General features: G+C 36.6%; 2 protein-coding genes across 2 annotated transcripts; one reads left to right on the forward strand and one right to left on the reverse strand.

The window, feature by feature from the left end:
• The first annotated feature begins 80 nt into the window (after positions 1-80).
• Positions 81-3,252, forward strand: LOC138139445 (SET domain-containing protein SmydA-8-like). Its single transcript, XM_069059723.1, has 5 exons — positions 81-428; positions 1,677-1,838; positions 1,886-2,272; positions 2,321-2,893; positions 2,948-3,252. Exons 1-5 carry the CDS (start codon positions 142-144, stop codon positions 3,219-3,221), a joined length of 1,683 nt encoding a protein of 560 aa, XP_068915824.1. The 5' UTR covers positions 81-141; the 3' UTR covers positions 3,222-3,252.
• On the reverse strand, positions 3,206-19,317 carry LOC138139456 (QRFP-like peptide receptor). Its single transcript, XM_069059742.1, has 4 exons — positions 19,085-19,317; positions 4,412-4,638; positions 4,244-4,361; positions 3,206-4,185 (listed from the first exon to the last, which is right to left on the reverse strand). Exons 2-4 carry the CDS (start codon positions 4,612-4,614, stop codon positions 3,247-3,249), a joined length of 1,260 nt encoding a protein of 419 aa, XP_068915843.1. The 5' UTR covers positions 4,615-4,638; positions 19,085-19,317; the 3' UTR covers positions 3,206-3,246.
• Between the last annotated feature and the right edge of the window lie 298 nt (positions 19,318-19,615).

Genomic DNA, 19,615 nt, shown 5'->3' on the forward strand with positions numbered 1-19,615 from the left:
TTCACTGACTAACAGCGCTGGCGTCGTTCCAACTAAACCATGTTTCTTACGAAAATATTTCTTCCCCACTCGCTTCTATTTTTACCGATCGAGTTTATCCAGTGGAACAGTAACCGCGCGATTCTCATCGACATCGTCTCAATGGCCGAAAATAGCTGTGCAGAGTGTCAAAAACCGGCCGATTTGAAATGTTCCGCTTGCAAACTGGTCGCCTATTGCAGCAAGGACCACCAGAAGAAGCACTGGAAGACGCACAAGGCGCTATGTCGCCCGTTCGAAGTCGTGACCACGAAGGAGGTAGGAAGGTGTTTGGTGGCAACGCGAGATTTGAGTCCTGGGGACTTGATCCTGTCTGAGTTGCCTGTAGCGTACGGGCCACGCCCTCATATGGTAGAAGAGGGTCCGGTGCCTTGTCCGGGATGTTGCAGGTGAGGTGTGCAAAAAGTGCTAGTTTATGCAATCCAATCGCAAATTTTAATGCAAAGTAGGTGGATAATGGCTATTACTCGCTCGGGTGAATTATGCCACTCGCCTGCGGCTCGTGACAAAATCATCATTCATCATCATTGAATAATATACTATTATAAAACATACTTAAAATGAAATTTTCATTAATACAGGGTGTTATTGAAAGTTGTACAGATATTTTAACCACGAGCTACTGGCTTCATGTAGAATTCGGAAAAAATATCTAAAAAATTCTGTTAAAAAATAAAGACATTTTTTTTTATTGCTTTTAGTCTTCTATGTTCTCAAACAACCTCGTAAGTAAAATTTCGGCACATTTTAAAAATACACCCTGTATACATATTTTATAAAACGTACACCAATGCGGTTTCCTTGTTTTAAAGCATATTTCTTATAGGTTACTTCGAATTGGCGTACATTTTATAAAATATGATATACAGGGTGTATTTTTAAAATGTGCCGAAATTTTACCTACTAGGTTGTTTGACAACGTAGAAGATTAAAGCAATTAAAAAAAATTGTAGCTCAAAAAATAAATGTCATGAAGCCAGTAGCTCGTGGTTAAAATATCTGTACAACTTTCAATAACACCCTGTATATTAACGTAATTTAATATAATTATATAAGAACGAAATAAAAGCATAATGAAGTGAACTAAAGCAAATAAAAAATCATAAAATAAAATAAATAATCATATGACTATAATGACGCTTTAATTAAACAAGTCACAAATCGTTCTGTTACCAATCTAGTTGTTTTTTTACCAATGCAAATAAATATAAAGGCAAGAGAAAACACATTGTTCTATTTTCCAGAGTCTGTTCAGGAATTCCTCAACAGAGTAATTTGTGGACTTCCTCTCGGAGTAAATTCCAGATTGAGAGGAAGTCTGTTGAATCGCATCGCAGAAATTATATCATTAATAAACAAGCGCAGAGCAGAAGTCCAGAAATAGAACCTTGAGGTACTCTAAAGGATACAGTCGTTATTATCTAAGAATAATAGCTAGAGGACGTTAGCCTCTATTTTGTCTTGAAAAGCTATAATTGAAAAATTAATAAATCGGAAAATTCAGACTTGTAATAGTGGAAAAATCTCTTAGATCATATTTGATAACAACTGTTGTTGTTGTCTACGAATCTGAATAAAACACTTAAAAAATGATAAGAGAGAAATAAAGATTTACAACTAAAAGTAGCACATTTCAGGCTTATCATTTGCGAATCCTCACCAAGATGTCCTGCCTGCGACTTTCCAATCTGTCACCCCAACTGTCCAGGACTCAAGGACATGGACAAACATGGACACGAATGCTTAATCCTGAGCTTGCGCGAAGTTAGAGCCATCAATGGCCTCCACGACTTTTACAGGTAATTCCACACTCTTATGCAAACAACACAGACAACGAGAATTTTAGACAAGACACACTCTTGGCCTTGAGATGTTTACTCCTCCAGAAGAAAAACCCCAAGAAGTACGCACAACTCATGGAAATGGAATCTCACATTGATCAAAGAGGTCCAGATACAGAAACTTACAAGACAATCCAAGAACGCACTTTTGAGTATCTAGACGACGCCTTCTTCAATCCACTAAAGATTCTTCAAACCAGGACGGGGAAAGAAGTTCTGGAGGATATGAGTAAAGAGACGATCCACAAGATCTGCGGCATCATCGACGTCAACGCTTTGGAAATTAATCAAGACGCTGAGATTTCAGCACTTTATCCTACAGCTTACCTTATGGAACACGAATGTGTCTGCAACACTGCTCATAATTTTGACACCGAAGAACAAGGCTATCGGTGAGTTAACAGTAACAGTGTTGGATTACTAATAGTAATGTTTTGTAGGATAACAGTGAGAGCAGCGCTGCCTATCAAGAAAGGCGACCACATCAGCACCATGTACACCCACGCCCTTTGGGGCACCCAAGCCCGCCGCGAACACCTGAGGGAAACAAAATACTTTTCGTGCAAGTGCAAGAGGTGTCAAGATCCCACCGAGCTCGGAAGCTACCTCAGCGCTTTGAGGTGTCTGGGTACAGGACCAGACAGTTGTGATGGTTTCCAGCTTCCAGCAGATCCCACAGATGACAAGACGGAATGGTTGTGCAACAAGTGCGACATCAGATTGAACAACAACGATGTATCCTATCTGATCAATCAGATCGGAGAAGAAGTGGATCAAGTGCAGTTAGCTAATCCCACTGTCAGGGAGCTGGATAATCTGCTGACCAAGATGTTGACGTTTTTGCACCCGAATCATTACCACGTCTACTCGGTGAAGCATTCACTGGTGCAGTTGTACGGATACCAACAAGGGTACACTCCCAGTCAGATTAGCGACGACACGGTTTTGAGGAAGGCGGCGATGTGTCGGGAGTTGCTGGATATTACCAAAAAGATCGATCCAGGGAATGCCAGGTGAGGTTGTAAAAGCTTCTGGTTGAGTAAATTTGAACAAATGTGTCTCTGCAGATTGCCTCTTTACACTGGTGTGGTTTACCACGAACTGTACCTCGCCAACATGATCATGATCAAGCGCAAATGGGATTTGGGGATCAAGTCTAAAGTGAAGTCAATGCTAGCAATGATCAAAGAATGCCACCAGTCCCTCACCGAAGCCGCTAGCGTCCTCAAATACGAAACATCGTCTCCGGCAGGCGAAAAACTTCTAAACCTGATCGCTTCCTCAAAGAAAGAATTTACCAACTGGGTCGAACGAAACAAAATCGATTTATCCAAAGAATAATTTATTGATAAATACACACATTACATTAATATTTCGCTTGTATCTGTTGCACATTCTCCTCAAATTTCACCTTCGAGCTCCTGTTGCTCTTGTAGTTGTCCACCACGAACGGGTTTTCCTTCTCAAATTCTTCAAACTCGGCGTTAGAGAAGCAGAAGCAGCAGATCTCCCAAGTGAAGTCCTTGACCACCTTCTTCACTCTGATCCACACTGTCAGGGTTGGGTTGAGGAAGGTGTACAACAGAGGGTTGAGGCAGCAGTTTACGATGTGGAGGGCCACGAAGGCGTAGTTCAAATTCCAGGTCCACAAGCCATAAGTATCGGTCGCAAGCGACAGCTTAAGAATGTAAACGGTAAAGTAAGGTAAACGACAAGAAATGAAAACGATCATCAACGTTATGATGATCTTGAACGTTCGAATCTTCCTTTCAACTCTGATGTCGCGTCTCTTCCCCAATTTCTTCACCTTCTTGACCCGAATTTCTGAATGTGATGACGAACTCTCAGGACCCGAGAACTCGTTTTTGTCGAACTTGTTAGACAAAGGCTTGCGGTGCTTCCACACCAAAGAAGCAATGTTGTAGTAAAACCACAGAAACACTATTAGGACTGGTAAAAATACCAAGATCACCATTGTGATGTAGTAGATCCTCATGTTGTCTTTGTCGAAGGTGATGCAAACGTAGGAGTTCTCGAAATCGAAGTCTACTCCATTGTAGTCAATGATGGTGACGTTTGCTTGCGTGAAGAAGTAGTACATTGGATAGGAGAGTCCGAAGATGACGAGCCACACAAAAGCTGTGAAAGTGAGGCAGAAAGTGGGTGAAGGGTTCCAGCGCTTGCTCAAAGCGTGAACGACGTTTCGGTAGCGGTCCATGGCGATGAACATCAGAGCTGCTGAGCTAGCGATGAACCCGACCATCTGGCACATGGGGATGAAAGAGCAAAGGAAAGATCCCAACGTCTGTGAAGCAACAAATCAAAATTAAATTCGTGATGGTGCTGTTGGTTCCGTCACCTACCCAGATTAGTAATTCGTGGGAGAAAGTTTCCAAGTTGTTCATAGCGATGACAATCGTGCTCAAAATATCCGAAACGGCGAGTGAGATGATACAAGTCTTTTGCACAAACCTGTACTTTCTGCAAGTGTTCAAAAATTAACTCCCCATTCGTAGAAAATCAGTCTTTACCTCTTGGTGATGGAGTAGATGGCGGCACAATTCCCAGTAAGAGACACTATGGAAATTAGTATAAAAATTCCCATGAAGACGTATCTCGAGGTGTCGCTCAAGATCACGAAGGTCTCTCTTAAGACGCAATCATTTTGTTCCGCTTCGGTAGTTCTTCTGGTGGTCGTGGTCGTGTTGTTGAGGAAACAGTCCTCTCCGTTCATTTCGTCACGGTACTTTCGACTGAACTGGTGCGAAAATGTAAATTAATTGATTCGTATGAATATGGTGGAGCTGGTCTGATAAAAGGGCAATTTAATAGCGATTGATCTCTGATAAAGAACGATCTGTCTAGATAAATTCCCGGACACTCGAGATTTTAATTGGCCTAATATCCAGCGCTCAAACAGACAAGTGGATTTTTTTGTGAGGGCTCGGTTAGGATCACATTAAACATGTCGACCTGGTGATATGGGCTATATTTACCGCGATGGTGAAATAACTCTTAAGAGATTGTAAACAATGACTTTGCCGATGCAAAAATCGATTTATTTCTATTTCAACTAGTCATGATAGATGCAGATTGTTGCAATAACTATTCTTCCTGTTAATCTACTCTTCAATCTTAAAACTTTTAGTTCTTTCTGTTACTTTTTAGAGTAAGGCCGGTTTGAGATATGACATTTGGTGGAGGAAATCTGCGCGGAAAAACTATTCCAGTGGCGTGACAAAAGCAGTCACAGCAGAGAATAGCGGTCACAGTTACAATCAGCTGATTGTTAATTTGTTGAACACCCCTATTTTGCGAAGGATGGACTCGTCCGACTATTTTCCATCTATGCCCACCCCCACCAAATGTCATATCTCAGCGCGGCCTTACTCTAAATATAAGTTGTTCATTTAAATTTCTCCTCAAAGTTGACCTGAAAGAGTCGATTGTGAACGCACCACGGATTACAGATTACGGATCAGCTGTTTAAATCTAATCTCACTTTTTGCGTTGTTTGTCTTTTTACTCTGCAGACTGATGAGTGGTGCGTTCACAATTGACAACTTTGAGGAGAAAATTAAGCGAACACCCGATATAAATAATGAAATAAAATATGGAAAATTTGATAATATTCTTGTCGTAGGAGTGAACTTTCTGAAATATCTAGACCGGAGTAGAATGTTCGCAGATGATTGTTTAAATCAAAATTTTCGCAGTGAATGTTAAAAAAAATCACCAACAGAAAACGAAACGATTAAAATGGAAATGTAGCTTACATGTAATTGTAGTAAAAATAGGAAGTCTGTAATGATACGATATCTAAAAATATCCATATAGGAATTTGAGTACCTACACATAAACATCGATATTTTGTTATCATTAATATTATTTGTAGTTTGTTTTTGTCTAGACTTCTATCTCCATTCTACGATCTCCATACAAAAAAAAATGAAGAGAGTATGAAGAGAATTTAGTGTAAATTGCTAATCAATAATAAATTTGCTGTTTACAATAGTTATTTATGTATTAATGGCGTAAGAGGGCTTTTATGGCCTGAGGTGTGATTTTGAGCCCGAGTGATAACGAGGGCTAAAAACACGCTGAAGGCCACTAAAGCCAGTTCACGCCCGCAGTACATACACTATTTTATGCACGATTAACACCTAAAACCTTAACATTTAACAAAAATTAATAAATAAATGTCTGCCCACACCACGGGATGTTTGCATCGCGTAGTGCTCCCGTCAAATTTTTTAGTTTTGCGCGTAACCTTGGGAACAGTGAAAACACCCGTAGCCATTATGCCAATTGCAATTTTCGGTTATAAATTCATTAACGAAATGATAAACGAGGATGAGAAAGCGGCAGAAATGAGTGTCCAGTATCGAGTAATCCCCATTCGGGATTAGGTAGGTAAAATAAGTTAAGTGGCAATTTTTTTCCTAATTTCACCAAAAATATTTTTGACTTTTATTTGACATATCCTTATGGCTCACGGGCATAAAGTGATCCGTGGGCCATAAAGAGATGTTTATGTCAAGAAAATTTGTGCATAATTGTCAAATTACATACAGGGTTATTCACGAGAGGGGTACTTCTGAATTTTTATTTTGCCGCAACCAACAATACAATGGCAGTGACTACTAAATCAAATGTGTTATTTCTTTTAAATTAGAAATCAAAGTAAGTTGAATAGATTTGTCAGAAATGTCAGATTGGCAGATAACCTGTATTTAATTAAAATTCAACAAATAAATTAACAAATTAAGTTAATGTAAAAGGTGTTCGAAGTGTCTACCATCGGCTTGGAAACATCCGCAGCGGCGACAGAATTCCTTCCACGCTCTCCAAAATGAGGATCATATCAGTCTTTTCGTCGTTATTGTAAAAACATTTTTTTCGAATTGACAAAGATTTTTTGCTTTAACGTCAAAGAGACAGGACTAAGAGCCATCGTGGATTCAGTTATAATTATTTTCAAAATTTGAAATCAAGATATTGTTGCAATGTGTATAATGGGTTGCGGCAAAAAGAAATTCAGAAATACCCTTCTCGTGAATAACCCTGTATAATATAATCGTGCACATTAGTAGTTTATTTGACGAGTTTGTGTGTAAATTGGGCCATTTTTGGCACGTGTGGGCCATTTTAAAACGCGAGTGAAACGAGCGTTTTAAAAGCCCACGAGTGCCCAAAAAGGCCCAATTTACACACGAACGAGTTGAATACAACGTTTTTTGGTTCGACAAGCCCCTTAAAAGCTCCAAATCGTTTAAAATCTTTAAAATTGGCTTGACGTTTCGTTTTGACAAGTTGTGACATTTATCAAAATCCGTTTACATAGGAGACAATTCTCAAATTCTGACAGTGTCGAACCAAAAAATTTATTTAGATCGACGAATCCACAGACAGTAAACATTATAATATTAACATTTGCAAATGGGTTCTCACTTTCACTGGACTCAACTGATACATCGAAGAATGAAGAGGATCTTCAAGTGAAGTAATTGGCATGGTCGTATAGATGCAACGAAAGCTGCAACATATTTTTCTCCTTTCACTTAAAGTGTCCTGCGAGAATAATCTTTATCGAATGGGGTTCATCTTGCAGATTGCAGAGATATTCTTGCGATTACGAACCGCTACTCTCTGAAGTTAGCATGAGAGCTATTTCTTACTGTACTCTTATTTGTCAAAAATAGCTTCAACAGCTTAACTAAGCTTGTCTAGTAATATCTCATTCGTGAAGAGGTTTCAAGTGACTGAACCATGTAAAAGCTTGCCGAGAACTTTACACATTTGTTCTTTTGTATGTTTAAAATATTTTAATCCCAAAGTTGTTTCTTATTCAATGAGTTCTCGAATGATCCGTTGTGTTAATTTTCTTTCTTCCTGAGAAGGTAATCTGGTAACTCCTCAAAAAGAAATTGACTGATTACCACAGAATCCTTTAGTCTCATCTAAAATCTACAAATATAAAAATTACATCGCATATTTATTATTTATGATGATTCGATTACAAATTCGAAGGGTGATTTTGTCGCGATAAACTAAACTTGCTTGTCTCGTCAAGTCAAAAATCAACTCCACCTCAGGTCAAGATTAGCTTCATTACTCTTCATTTCTTCACAACTCATGACTCAACTTCTTGTATTTTAGCTAATGTGGTTAATTCATGCTCCCACATTCCTTTTCCAAAAATGGATTTCTAAATACAGAATCGAGATTAATTTTTAAGTCCAAATCAGTTATATTGTGGGGACAAAAATTGCTTCAAAAGCTTGAGGAGACGTACCTAGAGCTTTATATGGAATATGTCAGTAATCTGGATTTAACTCCGAAATTTTCAATTCGAAACTAGTCCAGATAGATAGTACTGTCTTAAGAAATAAACAATACATGGCTGTTGATTTTTTTACTAAAATTGTATTCAGTTGTAATTAATAATGTTAAAATCGAAGCAAAATATATTTTATACGGAACTCCTTAGTAACAACTAAGACAACGTAAGGTTATCTTAGACACTGATCTAGATTCAAACCAGTTTTTTCACGTTTGAAACATAAAGTTAAGTTTAAAATCATTGTATTTATATTTAGATGAGAGTCGGTTCTTTATTTTATTTTATTATGACTAAGTCATGTGGATTAGCACTTATTAGGATTTAATTTTTAATTGCAAATGTCAAGTTAATCATTATTTAGCTACTTAGAAGAATACGTAGATCTGATGACAACTTTAACAAACGAACTTTCGTTGTGAAAAATTCAATTGTTCTACATATTACTAAAAATTCAAGTGCATACAGTATGGAATAAATTCATTAAAAATTAAACAAATTTTTTTTCAAAAAAATCTTTGGACAGGTCAATTTTAGTTTATAAAAATACATGTTTTAATATAAAATAAAATTCCAAGCGGTCATTTGTTTTCGAGTTATGACGCCATAGATAGTTTTTTAAAGGGAAATCCCCTATTTTTTTTTCTTGATTCTGGTAGCCCTTTTAATTGTCTAAACGCCAGTATAAAAATTTTGTTACCTTACATAAAGAAATGTTTGAAAAAAAAAAGTTGGAAATAATAATTTTTTTTGTTCGACACTGTCAGAATTTGAGAATTTTCTCCTGTGTGAACGGATTTTGATGAATTTGACAACTTGTCAAAACGAAACGTCAAGCTAATTTTAAAGATTTTCAGCCATTTGGAGCCTTTGGGGGGCTCGTCGAACAAAAAAACGTTGTATTCAACTCGTTCTTGTGTAATTTGCGCCTTTTTGGCACTCGTGGACCTTTAAAACTCTAGTTTCACTCGAGTTTTAAACTGGCCCACTCATGCCAAAAAAGCCCAAATTACACACGAACTCGTTAAATAAATAACTATTATAACGATTATTTCCTTCAAGTGTCTAGCAACTAATTTCGTGACAAATATTGACCAATCAAAACGAGAAAACAAAAAATAACCCGATAAAATTTCTCTAAAATGCACACTGCAATAATCGGATAAAAAATGTCGGTACCTGTTTTTTTTTTTAAATAAATTATTTTGAATAAAAAGGATTGGAAACAATGCGTTTGTTTTTGTTCTATTCAGGAAATAATTAGCCGTATACCCCTCGTGCAAATTTTTTGCTAATGAACTCAAACATCCATAAATTATTCGGTCAGAAGACCAATTATTATCAAATAAAAGCCCTCGACTTCGTCTCGTGCTCTTATTTGATAATAATTGGTCTTCTGACCTCATTTATGGATGTTTTCGTTCATTAGCACAAAATTTTCCGAAAAATTTTTTTGCATTTGGGATACAATAAGTGAACAAAAACAAGTCAAAAACTGTGTTAGTAAGTACTTAAAATGTAATTAAATGTTCGAATTACCATCCCCCAGCTTGTTGACAACAAGCAAGTTTATGAAGAAATTCCCCCTGTTTTAGTTTTATCTAGTTTTATCCCCGCACCCAATCAAAATTAAAATTTCTATACGTTGTGTTTCTGTTAAATTAGACATTTTCGAAAACGTTTTGTAAAACAAATAACACATACGAATGAAATTGACAGTAACATTTGACTGTTTGATTTACCTTCTTAATTTTTTGACTTGTTTTTGTTCGTTATAAAGTTTGTTTTTTCCAAATTTATTATTTTTTTCTCAAAAATTTCCTTTAGTAAGATAACAAAATTTTTATACTGTCATTTAGAAAATTAAAAGGGCTATCAGAATCAAGAAAAAAAATAGGGGGTTTCTATTTAAAAAAAGTATAGATGACGTCATCACTCGAAAACAAATGACTCCTTGGAATTTTCTTTGGTACTAAAACATGTATTTTTATAAACTAAAATTGACCTGTCCAAAGGTTTTTTTGAAAAAAATTTTGTTTAATTTTTAAGGACTTTATTCCATACTTTTGGCGCTCACTGTATAGTAAAAATGTTTTAGATGTGGATTGTCAAACTCAAGGTCGCTTAAAATGATGTATGTATGATTGAAATGCACATTAGTGAGAAATCTGTCATAAATTCCAAATATGTACCTTATAAGCGCGCCTAGTTACTTTTCCTGGTAGTGCCAACTTAACGACAAGTCCCCAATCCACATGTATAACGACCATGGCTATGTTATCACGTGAAGTTTCGATTCAATTAAAGTAAGAAAAAAATGGATAAGGCCTTATCGTTTGCTTTTTTAGAAATGACGTCGGTTGATAAGGAGTAAGGGGACGCTTTCATAGTTCATTAATGGGAAGCTCTATTATGATAAAAGTGATAAGATTTACATATTGTGGTAAAGTCTATAAAACATCGATAAATTAGTGTTTACAATCGAAACACAAATAATCATTCTTTAAAAGCAAAGTAAGAAAGTTTCCTTGACACAGCCTACGCTCCAAACAAACAATAAAATTCGCAAGATGAAAACAAATTCAGTTAATGTCTCAAAATGACAAATTTAATATGCGATTTTAACCCAGATAAGTGTTATGTATTTCACTCTTGCGTTTACAATAAACGCCTTAATGCTTATTGCTTGGCTACTTAGTTCTGAGTTATTAGCCTAATGAAAAACCACAAAAGATGCCGTTCATACAAATCCGACCTTCCCTTTTGTGGCAGAGTTACTAAGTAATAGAAACAGTAACAGTAACTAAACTTGGAAATCCTTACAGCTTACAGTACTACTGCAGATGGCGATAAGCCTTAGTTAGAAATTATATTGGGTGTTCATTTAAATTTCTCATTAAAGTTGGCGTTGAAGAGTCGATTGTGAACGCACCAGTTGTCAATCTGCACAGTAAAAACACAAACAACGCAAAAAGTTAGGTTAGATTAAAAAACTGATCCGTGATCCGACTGATCCGTGGCGCGTTCACAATCGACTCTTCGACGCCAACTTTGAGGATACATTTAAAGAACACCGATATTATTAGGAAATATGCAAAAATACATAAAATTCTTCTCTCTTAACTTGTTTCTCGTGTACAATATCCTTTGACTCGTTTCTATCTCTTTCTCAGTTATCGTGTCCTTTGTTATACTTCCTTCAAATTCATCTCTGAACTTTCTCTTTTTCTTTATTCGACTCACCGTTTTGGTCATTTTCTTGATCTTAGTTCCTCCACCCAATATTTGTTATTTTTGATCTGTTCACGTGACAACACCCTTTGCCAAAACGTACGTAGAAAAAATCCGGTCAAGAAGTCAGTCCTCGTCTCCGTCTACGCCGGTCGCGGCCGAAGAATGTATCGGATCCGTCAAATGAGCATGACGCATTTCGACTTTGAATTAATGAAATAACCGTCGAAAATCCCCGGATCCTACTGAAACAGGTCGCGATTTCGCCGTCGAGAATTATTATCCTCGCACACCTGGTCCACGCCACCCGCAACAATATAAATTACATAAGCCGCAACGAAATGATGGTACTGTTGACCTTTGATGTGGACAGTTTCACGTTACAACGAAATAATGGATCGCTTAACGAGACTCGGGGACCTCCACATTTGTCAAGTAATTTAATAGTGTCGCCATCTTTCGCGCCTCGGATATGATCGAGATCGGAGGAACTGTTAGGTCGCCTTGTCCCTAGGTCTATATCCGTCCGACATTTGCATAAATAACTTGCACTAGGATCGTTTAGTATAGTGTTTAGAGAATTGGAGTCGGCTCCGTCATCGACGACTCATTTAAATAAATTAAAATGGAACGAGAATCACACACGTCGGGCTATTTTCTACCTCGCATTCCTAACTCATCCACGAGGATCTGGAAGCGTCGCTAATTTTATGTAATTGCGAGGTGGTCTGGGGCGGGAAAAATCGGACACGCAAGACGTGCTGGTACTTTGGGACTTTTCTAGTACTTCCACAAACAGTGGAATCATGATAATAAAACCAACTTCTTAATACCCTAACATTTCTTGATATGCTTTCATTATTAAAACAGTACCTGACAGGTGGAAAAATAAACATTCCAGGGGAATTCAGACATTTCAATACTTAGGGTTAGAATGCTTGTTATAGAAAGCAAATCATACAACCATTTTTTGAAGAAGACGGAAAGAGTGGCATTTTCAGCAACTGGTGTGCTCACTCACTTCGCTCGGCAGCCAAACTACCAGTACATAAAACTTCATTTTTGCTCCTAATAACATAATATAAAATTATTGAATATTGAACAGATTGTGAAAACGGTAATTTGTTGTAACACCTAAGTAGAAATATTTGTAACATAATCTGATAACCTACTGATTCTGTCGAACATTTATGATCATTGGTGTTGGTTCTTTTTATCAAAAGTAAGTTGCTGCCTCACCTAAGAACCGTTTTCCTTTTTCCGGGCTTGGTACCGGTAGTGGCCGCTATTATTATTTATTTATATTATTATATGGCACAATAAATATATGTCGATTTCAAGCAACGCTCGTATCTATAAAACGGCGGTGCGTTCAATATTCTTGTGCAGTAATCGATGGGGGGAGTAACCATCTGGGACAGGCAAAGAAAAAAGAACCTGGCATTACACAAAAGTGTAACCAAGTACCAGATGTGATTAGATCGGTACGAGGCAAAGAAAAAACCAAATACCAGAAGATCTGTAAAAAGAGATGGATCGAGTCATCAATCCACATCACAAAACAACGATTGAAGACTAAAGAATATTTAGAAAAGACACGACTAACCCTAAGATAAGAAGATAAAGAAGAAGAAGACCAGCATTATCTGAGAAATCTCCGACTAGTAGTCATTTTTGTGTCCATAGTATCACAGTTAAGTAGAGGTCTTGGATTTTCTCATGGACTATGAGTCATATCTGCGCAAACGAGGAATATCGGTCTCAAGTAGGAGCTACAGGGTTATTATAAATGATTGTAGTCGAAGCAGGTCATGCCCATGTTAGAAATTTTTGCCGCTTTCATGAGAACTGTCAATTTTTGTCGCTGTCACTGTCAATTTTTAGGTGAGAAGTGCGGTGATGAGGATTTTATTTATTTTTTTAAATTAACGATTGAATCCAAAAATATTGAGTTGTTTTGCAACCAATTCTAAAAATATTGAGTTGTTTTGCATCCAATTTATCTCCTGTGTGTTCTCACTTATTCACATCATTTTGATGTTTTTTATATGAAGCGGCAACCAAAATTTTTTTTTTACATTCAGTTTTTACGCCTACTTGGACTACAATCATTTATAATAACCCTGTACAAACCGACCGGAAAACATCGTCATTCGTTACGTTAGTTTCGTTTCTCTCTCGTCTATTTATATTTGAAAGTAGTCGACGTTTTCAGTTTTCATTTACAGATTTTTCACTGGTTTATCGCTCCGCCTTCGCGCAGATATTTCCAAGGTCACAGTCCATGACAGAATCCAACACCTCTAAAGATTAGCCTCTAGAGGGAGTCAGAATCAAAACCTTGTTATGATGAGTTGTCAGAAACCATTTAACTCATCGCTAAAATACTCATTTAATTATTATTTCTTAGATCTTCATAATGTTTTCCACATTTCATAAACTGGATATTTTTCGAAATTCTACAAAACGGTAGGTCTAAAATAAAGATCAGATTCGAATTTGTAGACACAAAGAAAAATTATCCGAAAATCCTCTCATTACGAGCAAAATTGCGGACCTGCAAAAAACTGACCTAAAACATTTGATGGAATCAACCAGGAGGCACTTTCGAGTCCGATCTTCATTCGATTACCATAAGATGATGGGCGCTATTAAAAAATCGCCTCCAATCGATCAATCCGATGACTGCATTTAGCCAAATTACCCTTAATTTGCGTTAGCTCACCCATCGATCATACGCACGTCTTCATTATGGTACCCCTGAAACGATCGATTCCCAGCGTCCGGGGAGCGCCCATTACACGCGTGATGGGTCCGCCGTTGCCTTTACGACCACGACCGATTTTATGGCCGGACCGACGCAAATTAATTATCATCGAGACTAACATATACAGGGTAAACATAAAAACCAACTGAAACTGACCTATTTTACATAACATTACTTACAAAACTCATCCCCGTACCCATCTCTACTGGTACCACAGTACTAGAACTAGACTAAGCTAGTCGGATGAGTGTCACAATTTCGACCCCAAACAATGTTTCTTCTTCTTTTCCTCTAGTAAAAGGAAGAAAATGATTAATTATTGTTGGTACGGTACCAAAAGAGATATTTTGGTACACTCTGGCACCATTTTTCTTGGCACACCCTGTACAGCGAAGGGAAACGCGCGAATTTCGATCGCGCGTGTGGTCTGTTCTCATGGTCCGATGTTTTATTTATCGGAAACGGCCTACTTTGATTGATACACTTAAGTAAATTTCGAAAGAAGCTGCCCATATAGAGAGACGGGACGTTGACAGATAAATCAAAGACGGCGGGTGTGCGGTTTTTCGGCTGTGACGTCACAGACGACCGTAGTATTACGAAAAAAGGGGCGCTAATAGAAATGCAACAGTGTTGCTTTGCTGGGAGAGCGCCCGCGGCACAACTAATTCCGAATTTGACACCCGAAAGAGGGGCGGCGACGGTCTGCCACCGATGCGATATTATTTCGGGATGGGGCGCGGTAATTGCTGGGCTTTGGACGGGTCGAGGTGTAGGGGCTAACAGGGCCGCACTGAGATTTTTTCACTCCAACTAGGTAATAGTGTATAAAAAGTCCTGCAAGGGCTGAAATGGGATATCTTCTTTTGGAGTCTTAAAATTTTTCTTGTACCTACGTGAACGTAATATTCTGTAACTTGAGCGTGTACTTTTGTTGTCTACACATTACGACGTATTGATTATTATTTCAGGTATCCTACTTGACAACCAATTGTAAAAGGACTCCAGCAGATTCTATGCTATTTCGTTCCATACAATTTTAATGTATAGCATAAATCTTCCTTGACAGACAACTCCACAGGTTTTCATTTTAATTAGGTATGTCTAAATAAAAGTAAAAACTAGATCATTCCCAAAACTTCAAGTTTTTCTTCTTCAAACTGATAAGTGATAATTTTATTATTTGTATCATCACCATCATCTTGCAATATCCATTGCGCTCTTCGGTCATTTCCCATTTTGTTCCCCGTTCTACTACAACGTCGCTCCAAGTGAAGTTCTCTTCTTTCCTTACTTCAAAAAGATATATATTTTTTTCCATTTAGATCATACAATAGCTATTTGTGTATTAAGAGCTCAAAGTGATACATTGTCGACAATGTACATTTGCGCTCGCAACACACACAAGATTTTTCCTACAATCGCAACTATGACTACTACATATTATTTTATTTGGACCAAATCAATGTAATACCTTCTTAAAATCAGAAACTAATTATTCACAATATTGATATTAAAAGTACAATAATTACGGTTTTTGAAAAGTAATCCATGCTCTGGAAGTGTGCATTCTGGTTCTTTTGCTGCACTTACAATTTCGGGAGGTGTACACGAAAACGCTTCCTCAACAGTTTCCCTTCGTTCTACAGGCTTTTGAGGAATGTTTTTTGTAAAAACACAAAGAACACCGACACAACAATTCTTTCTGTTGATTCGTTGTCACTAGTTACAATAATCACTGGACATCTGATTTTAACAAAAAATTCGAAGAGCGAGCGTTTTGTACATTTTTTCGCGCGTGAGCGACAAAGTGACAGTCCTCGGAAAATGTCAACTTTGCGTTGTCAAATGCAAGCGCAAAGACCTACTTTCTACATCAATTGTAGGAAAACATAATTTTACTGGTTTATTTTATTCTACTGGCTTTGTAATGCATATAATTCCTGTTAAAATTGTGTCTTTGTGATTTGTGCTCTTTCGCTAATTGTTTTTATCTCTTCCCCATAACTCACAAAGTGATTCTTTATTTTACTTGGATGTGCAAAGACAAAGAATTAAAAAAAAAAAAGATGATGACGTCAGTGCGAGAAAACTGAAAGCGACAGAAAAATGAAAATCATCCAAAAATGTTTCTTGAAAAAAAAAAAGAAAATCTTTATCTAGCCGAGATCTTTTGAAAAATCTCAACCAGAAAGATAAAGAAAATATTTCACTTGTTCCAAACTTTTGATGCCCACTGTATGCATCATTCAACTTTCATGACAGTGCCTAAATTTTCAACAATGTCTAAAACATAATTGTTGCGCAATGTAGATGTTTCTTATTGTGGTTTATGTTAGGCATTATGCAAACTTTCTACACTTGCATGCCATACTATTCATTCAAGTTTTTTTCAAGAATGGATAATGACCGGCGATATTTCCGGATGCCAGGTTAATAGATTTTTTCGACGGAGAATGTTAGCAAAAAATGTATTTTAAATTAGGCTATGCTCGAGAAGATAATACGTATATTAGAGAGTGAAGAAACGCTACGAATTTTATTTAAATTATGAGATAACGGACTAGTGGCCAAATTATAAAAGACTCAAAGATCTTTTTGACAAATGACTTTTATAATTGGAATAAAGTTTGATTATAAATTTTGATTAGTCACTTGTTTTTGTCTAATCAATACAGACTGTGCAAATCAAGTTTCAGATTGATCTCTTTTGATATTCGTTCGTTTTATTATTTGCGTAAAAAGAACAAATAGAAAACATTGTCAGTCTAAATACATTTTTTTTTAGGATTAGAAAAGTAGATCTCATCTGTCATCTGTCATTTGAATTATGTAATATATGAAACTAGAGGATTTGTTAAATTAATGATTTGAAGAAATGTTTCAACTCTAAATCATTGCTTTGTCAAATAATTTTGTAAATATTTGTTAATCGGTGATTACATTTTGTATAAATGAATCATGAAACCAATTGTTTGTTGTTTTATTTCTAAACTGACATTTGCAAATACATATGTATGTCGTTATTGACTGTCCTCATAAGGAAATGATACAATAATTTTGTGCAGAAGAAAAATGTACAAAAGCTTTCAAGAAAGACGAATTCTGTTACCAAGAGACATTAAGATCGCAGTTCTTCTACAATTAACAATTTCTCGAAGAATATAGAAAATCGTACACAAAATTACACAGAGTTTATTAAAACAGTACTCGTAGAACAATATACAGACTGATTCACACAACTTTCCGACGCTAACGAATTTTTTTAAATGCGTCAGTAATACGTTATTCAGTTATAACTCGATACCTTTATTTACTATGAGATCTGGACATTATTGACAAAATAATCACTTGACAATTCTTTTTTGTATAATTCTGAAATATTTTTTGTTAATTAAAATGTGCTCCAATGACGAAAGGGTCGATATGAAATTGATATATGGTGAATCAATTTCTCCAATAAAAAAAAATACTGTCGATTACTGCCATTTTACTGCCTCTTACTTACAGCTTTGCCATAAAAATGACAGTTCCCATTGTCACCTAAATTTACGGCAGTACAAGTAGCAGGTCATAAATAAAAATGATTTTGAGAGTTGAAATGTAAAACTGCCTTTATTTCAAAATCTAATTGGTGTTTTTTCCGCTGATTTGGTAAATAATTATTATAGGAAGTGAATCTGGGTGGCTCAGTATAAAGATCAGAATTTGATTTTTTGGTTGAAATTTACATTTTTTTTTGGCTTTGTTTGTAACTGAAAAATTATCAAAAAACTATAAAATGTACCTTACCAATAGCCAGGTAAGTGTGAAAAATTTCGACGATTTTATTTAATTAGGTTTTCATTGTTGACAAATTCCTTTGAATTTTAAATTGTGAAAAACCAAGTGTTCTATTTTTGCGACAACACAAATTTAGTCTCTAAATTTTCTTATTGCATATATTTATTGCAATTATAAATATAATTTTTGAACTCACTACCTTCAAAATTATATTTCGCGACCGCCTAGCAGTGCACGAAATCGATATTCGCGCACTACTATGCGGTCGCAGGCTATTTTGAAGCACTAGTGCGCGAAATCGACGTTGCTTAGTGCAATAGAGTAACCAATAGGGAGGTCGCATTTCGTTGCAGGATTTTGTAAATGACGCGCGCAACCGCCTACCAGGAAAAACTATACTTACTATAGAAAGTTTTTGTTGAGGTTGATGGGATTTTGGGATTGTGAAGTCTTTAAAATGAAGAAGTAGAAGAGTTACGTAGTCTCTTGGAAGCGGACTAAAAATAGTTTGAGATAATCCCCTTTTGCATCTAATAATTTTTCAATGAAGTTTGTCTGAAGGAAATTTAAGTTAATCATTCTACTCCACGGCCAAAATTCCAAATTGTGATGCAAAGGATACTTCCTTTAAAATTTCATGTACCACCCTCAGTAGGAAAATTTTCGAAACAGGTTTTCGATATTGACTATTTGCTAAGCCTGGCAAAAAAATTGTTCAATCCATAAATAATTTGTGTACAAAATTTAAAAAGTATTTTCATTGTTAAATACAAATTTGTATTTAATCAATGGCACCCTCGTGGTTTCAATTTACAATCAAAAAGTGGAACAACAAACAAAAGAATTCTTTTCTAATGCTATCAAAGGGTACTTTGTTGTAGGAGTCTTACTACTGTGATGGTAACATAGTAATCAGATAACCTACATAACAGTGTGTTTTTAGATACAAACAAATCTGCTAGTGTGGTTAGGTAGTACTAGTTTTTGCAGAGCCCCATAACAAGAAGTCTTGCAAATTTAGCAAAATTTCTTACACTGAAGATAAAGAACAATCTTAAGTTAAACATTATAGTCAGATGGTACCTATTTTTATTTTGACAATGGATGATAGCTGAGGTCTGTACGAATCGGTGTAAGATTTTGTTTTTTGTCGCCCATCTGGTATCTCAAGGGTTTTTGATTACATGTCGGAAAAAATTCTAACAATCTAGCTATCAGGATATTTATGAGAAGATGGGAAGAAAAGAAGATAAGAAACCGGTACAGTCGTGGGAAACAATCGAGTGAGGGAAAAGAGTAAGTAGAAGAAGATCTAATTGAAGAGTTTTGTAAATTAAAAAGATTGCAGAATAAAAAAACACTTGCCCCCAAGAAGACCAATTTAGTCCAGTCTGTGCGTCTGTCCTTCTGATGCAGCCCTGCCCCCAACTAGCCCCATGTCCGCCTCTCTGACAGGGCCCGCCGCGATCCCGAATTTAATTGTTCGGAGGCACGTAACGTCACTGCGAGCCGTCACGCCGCCTCAGCTGGCCCCCGCCCCACCTCCGGGGGCCTTATTTGTGTAAAAATCACGCCGCAACACATTGTTCGACGGTTTATAAACAATCGAGCGAA

Source organism: Tenebrio molitor, chromosome 9 (assembly GCF_963966145.1).
Source record: "Tenebrio molitor chromosome 9, icTenMoli1.1, whole genome shotgun sequence".
In the NCBI taxonomy this organism is placed as follows: Eukaryota; Metazoa; Arthropoda; class Insecta; order Coleoptera; family Tenebrionidae; genus Tenebrio; species Tenebrio molitor.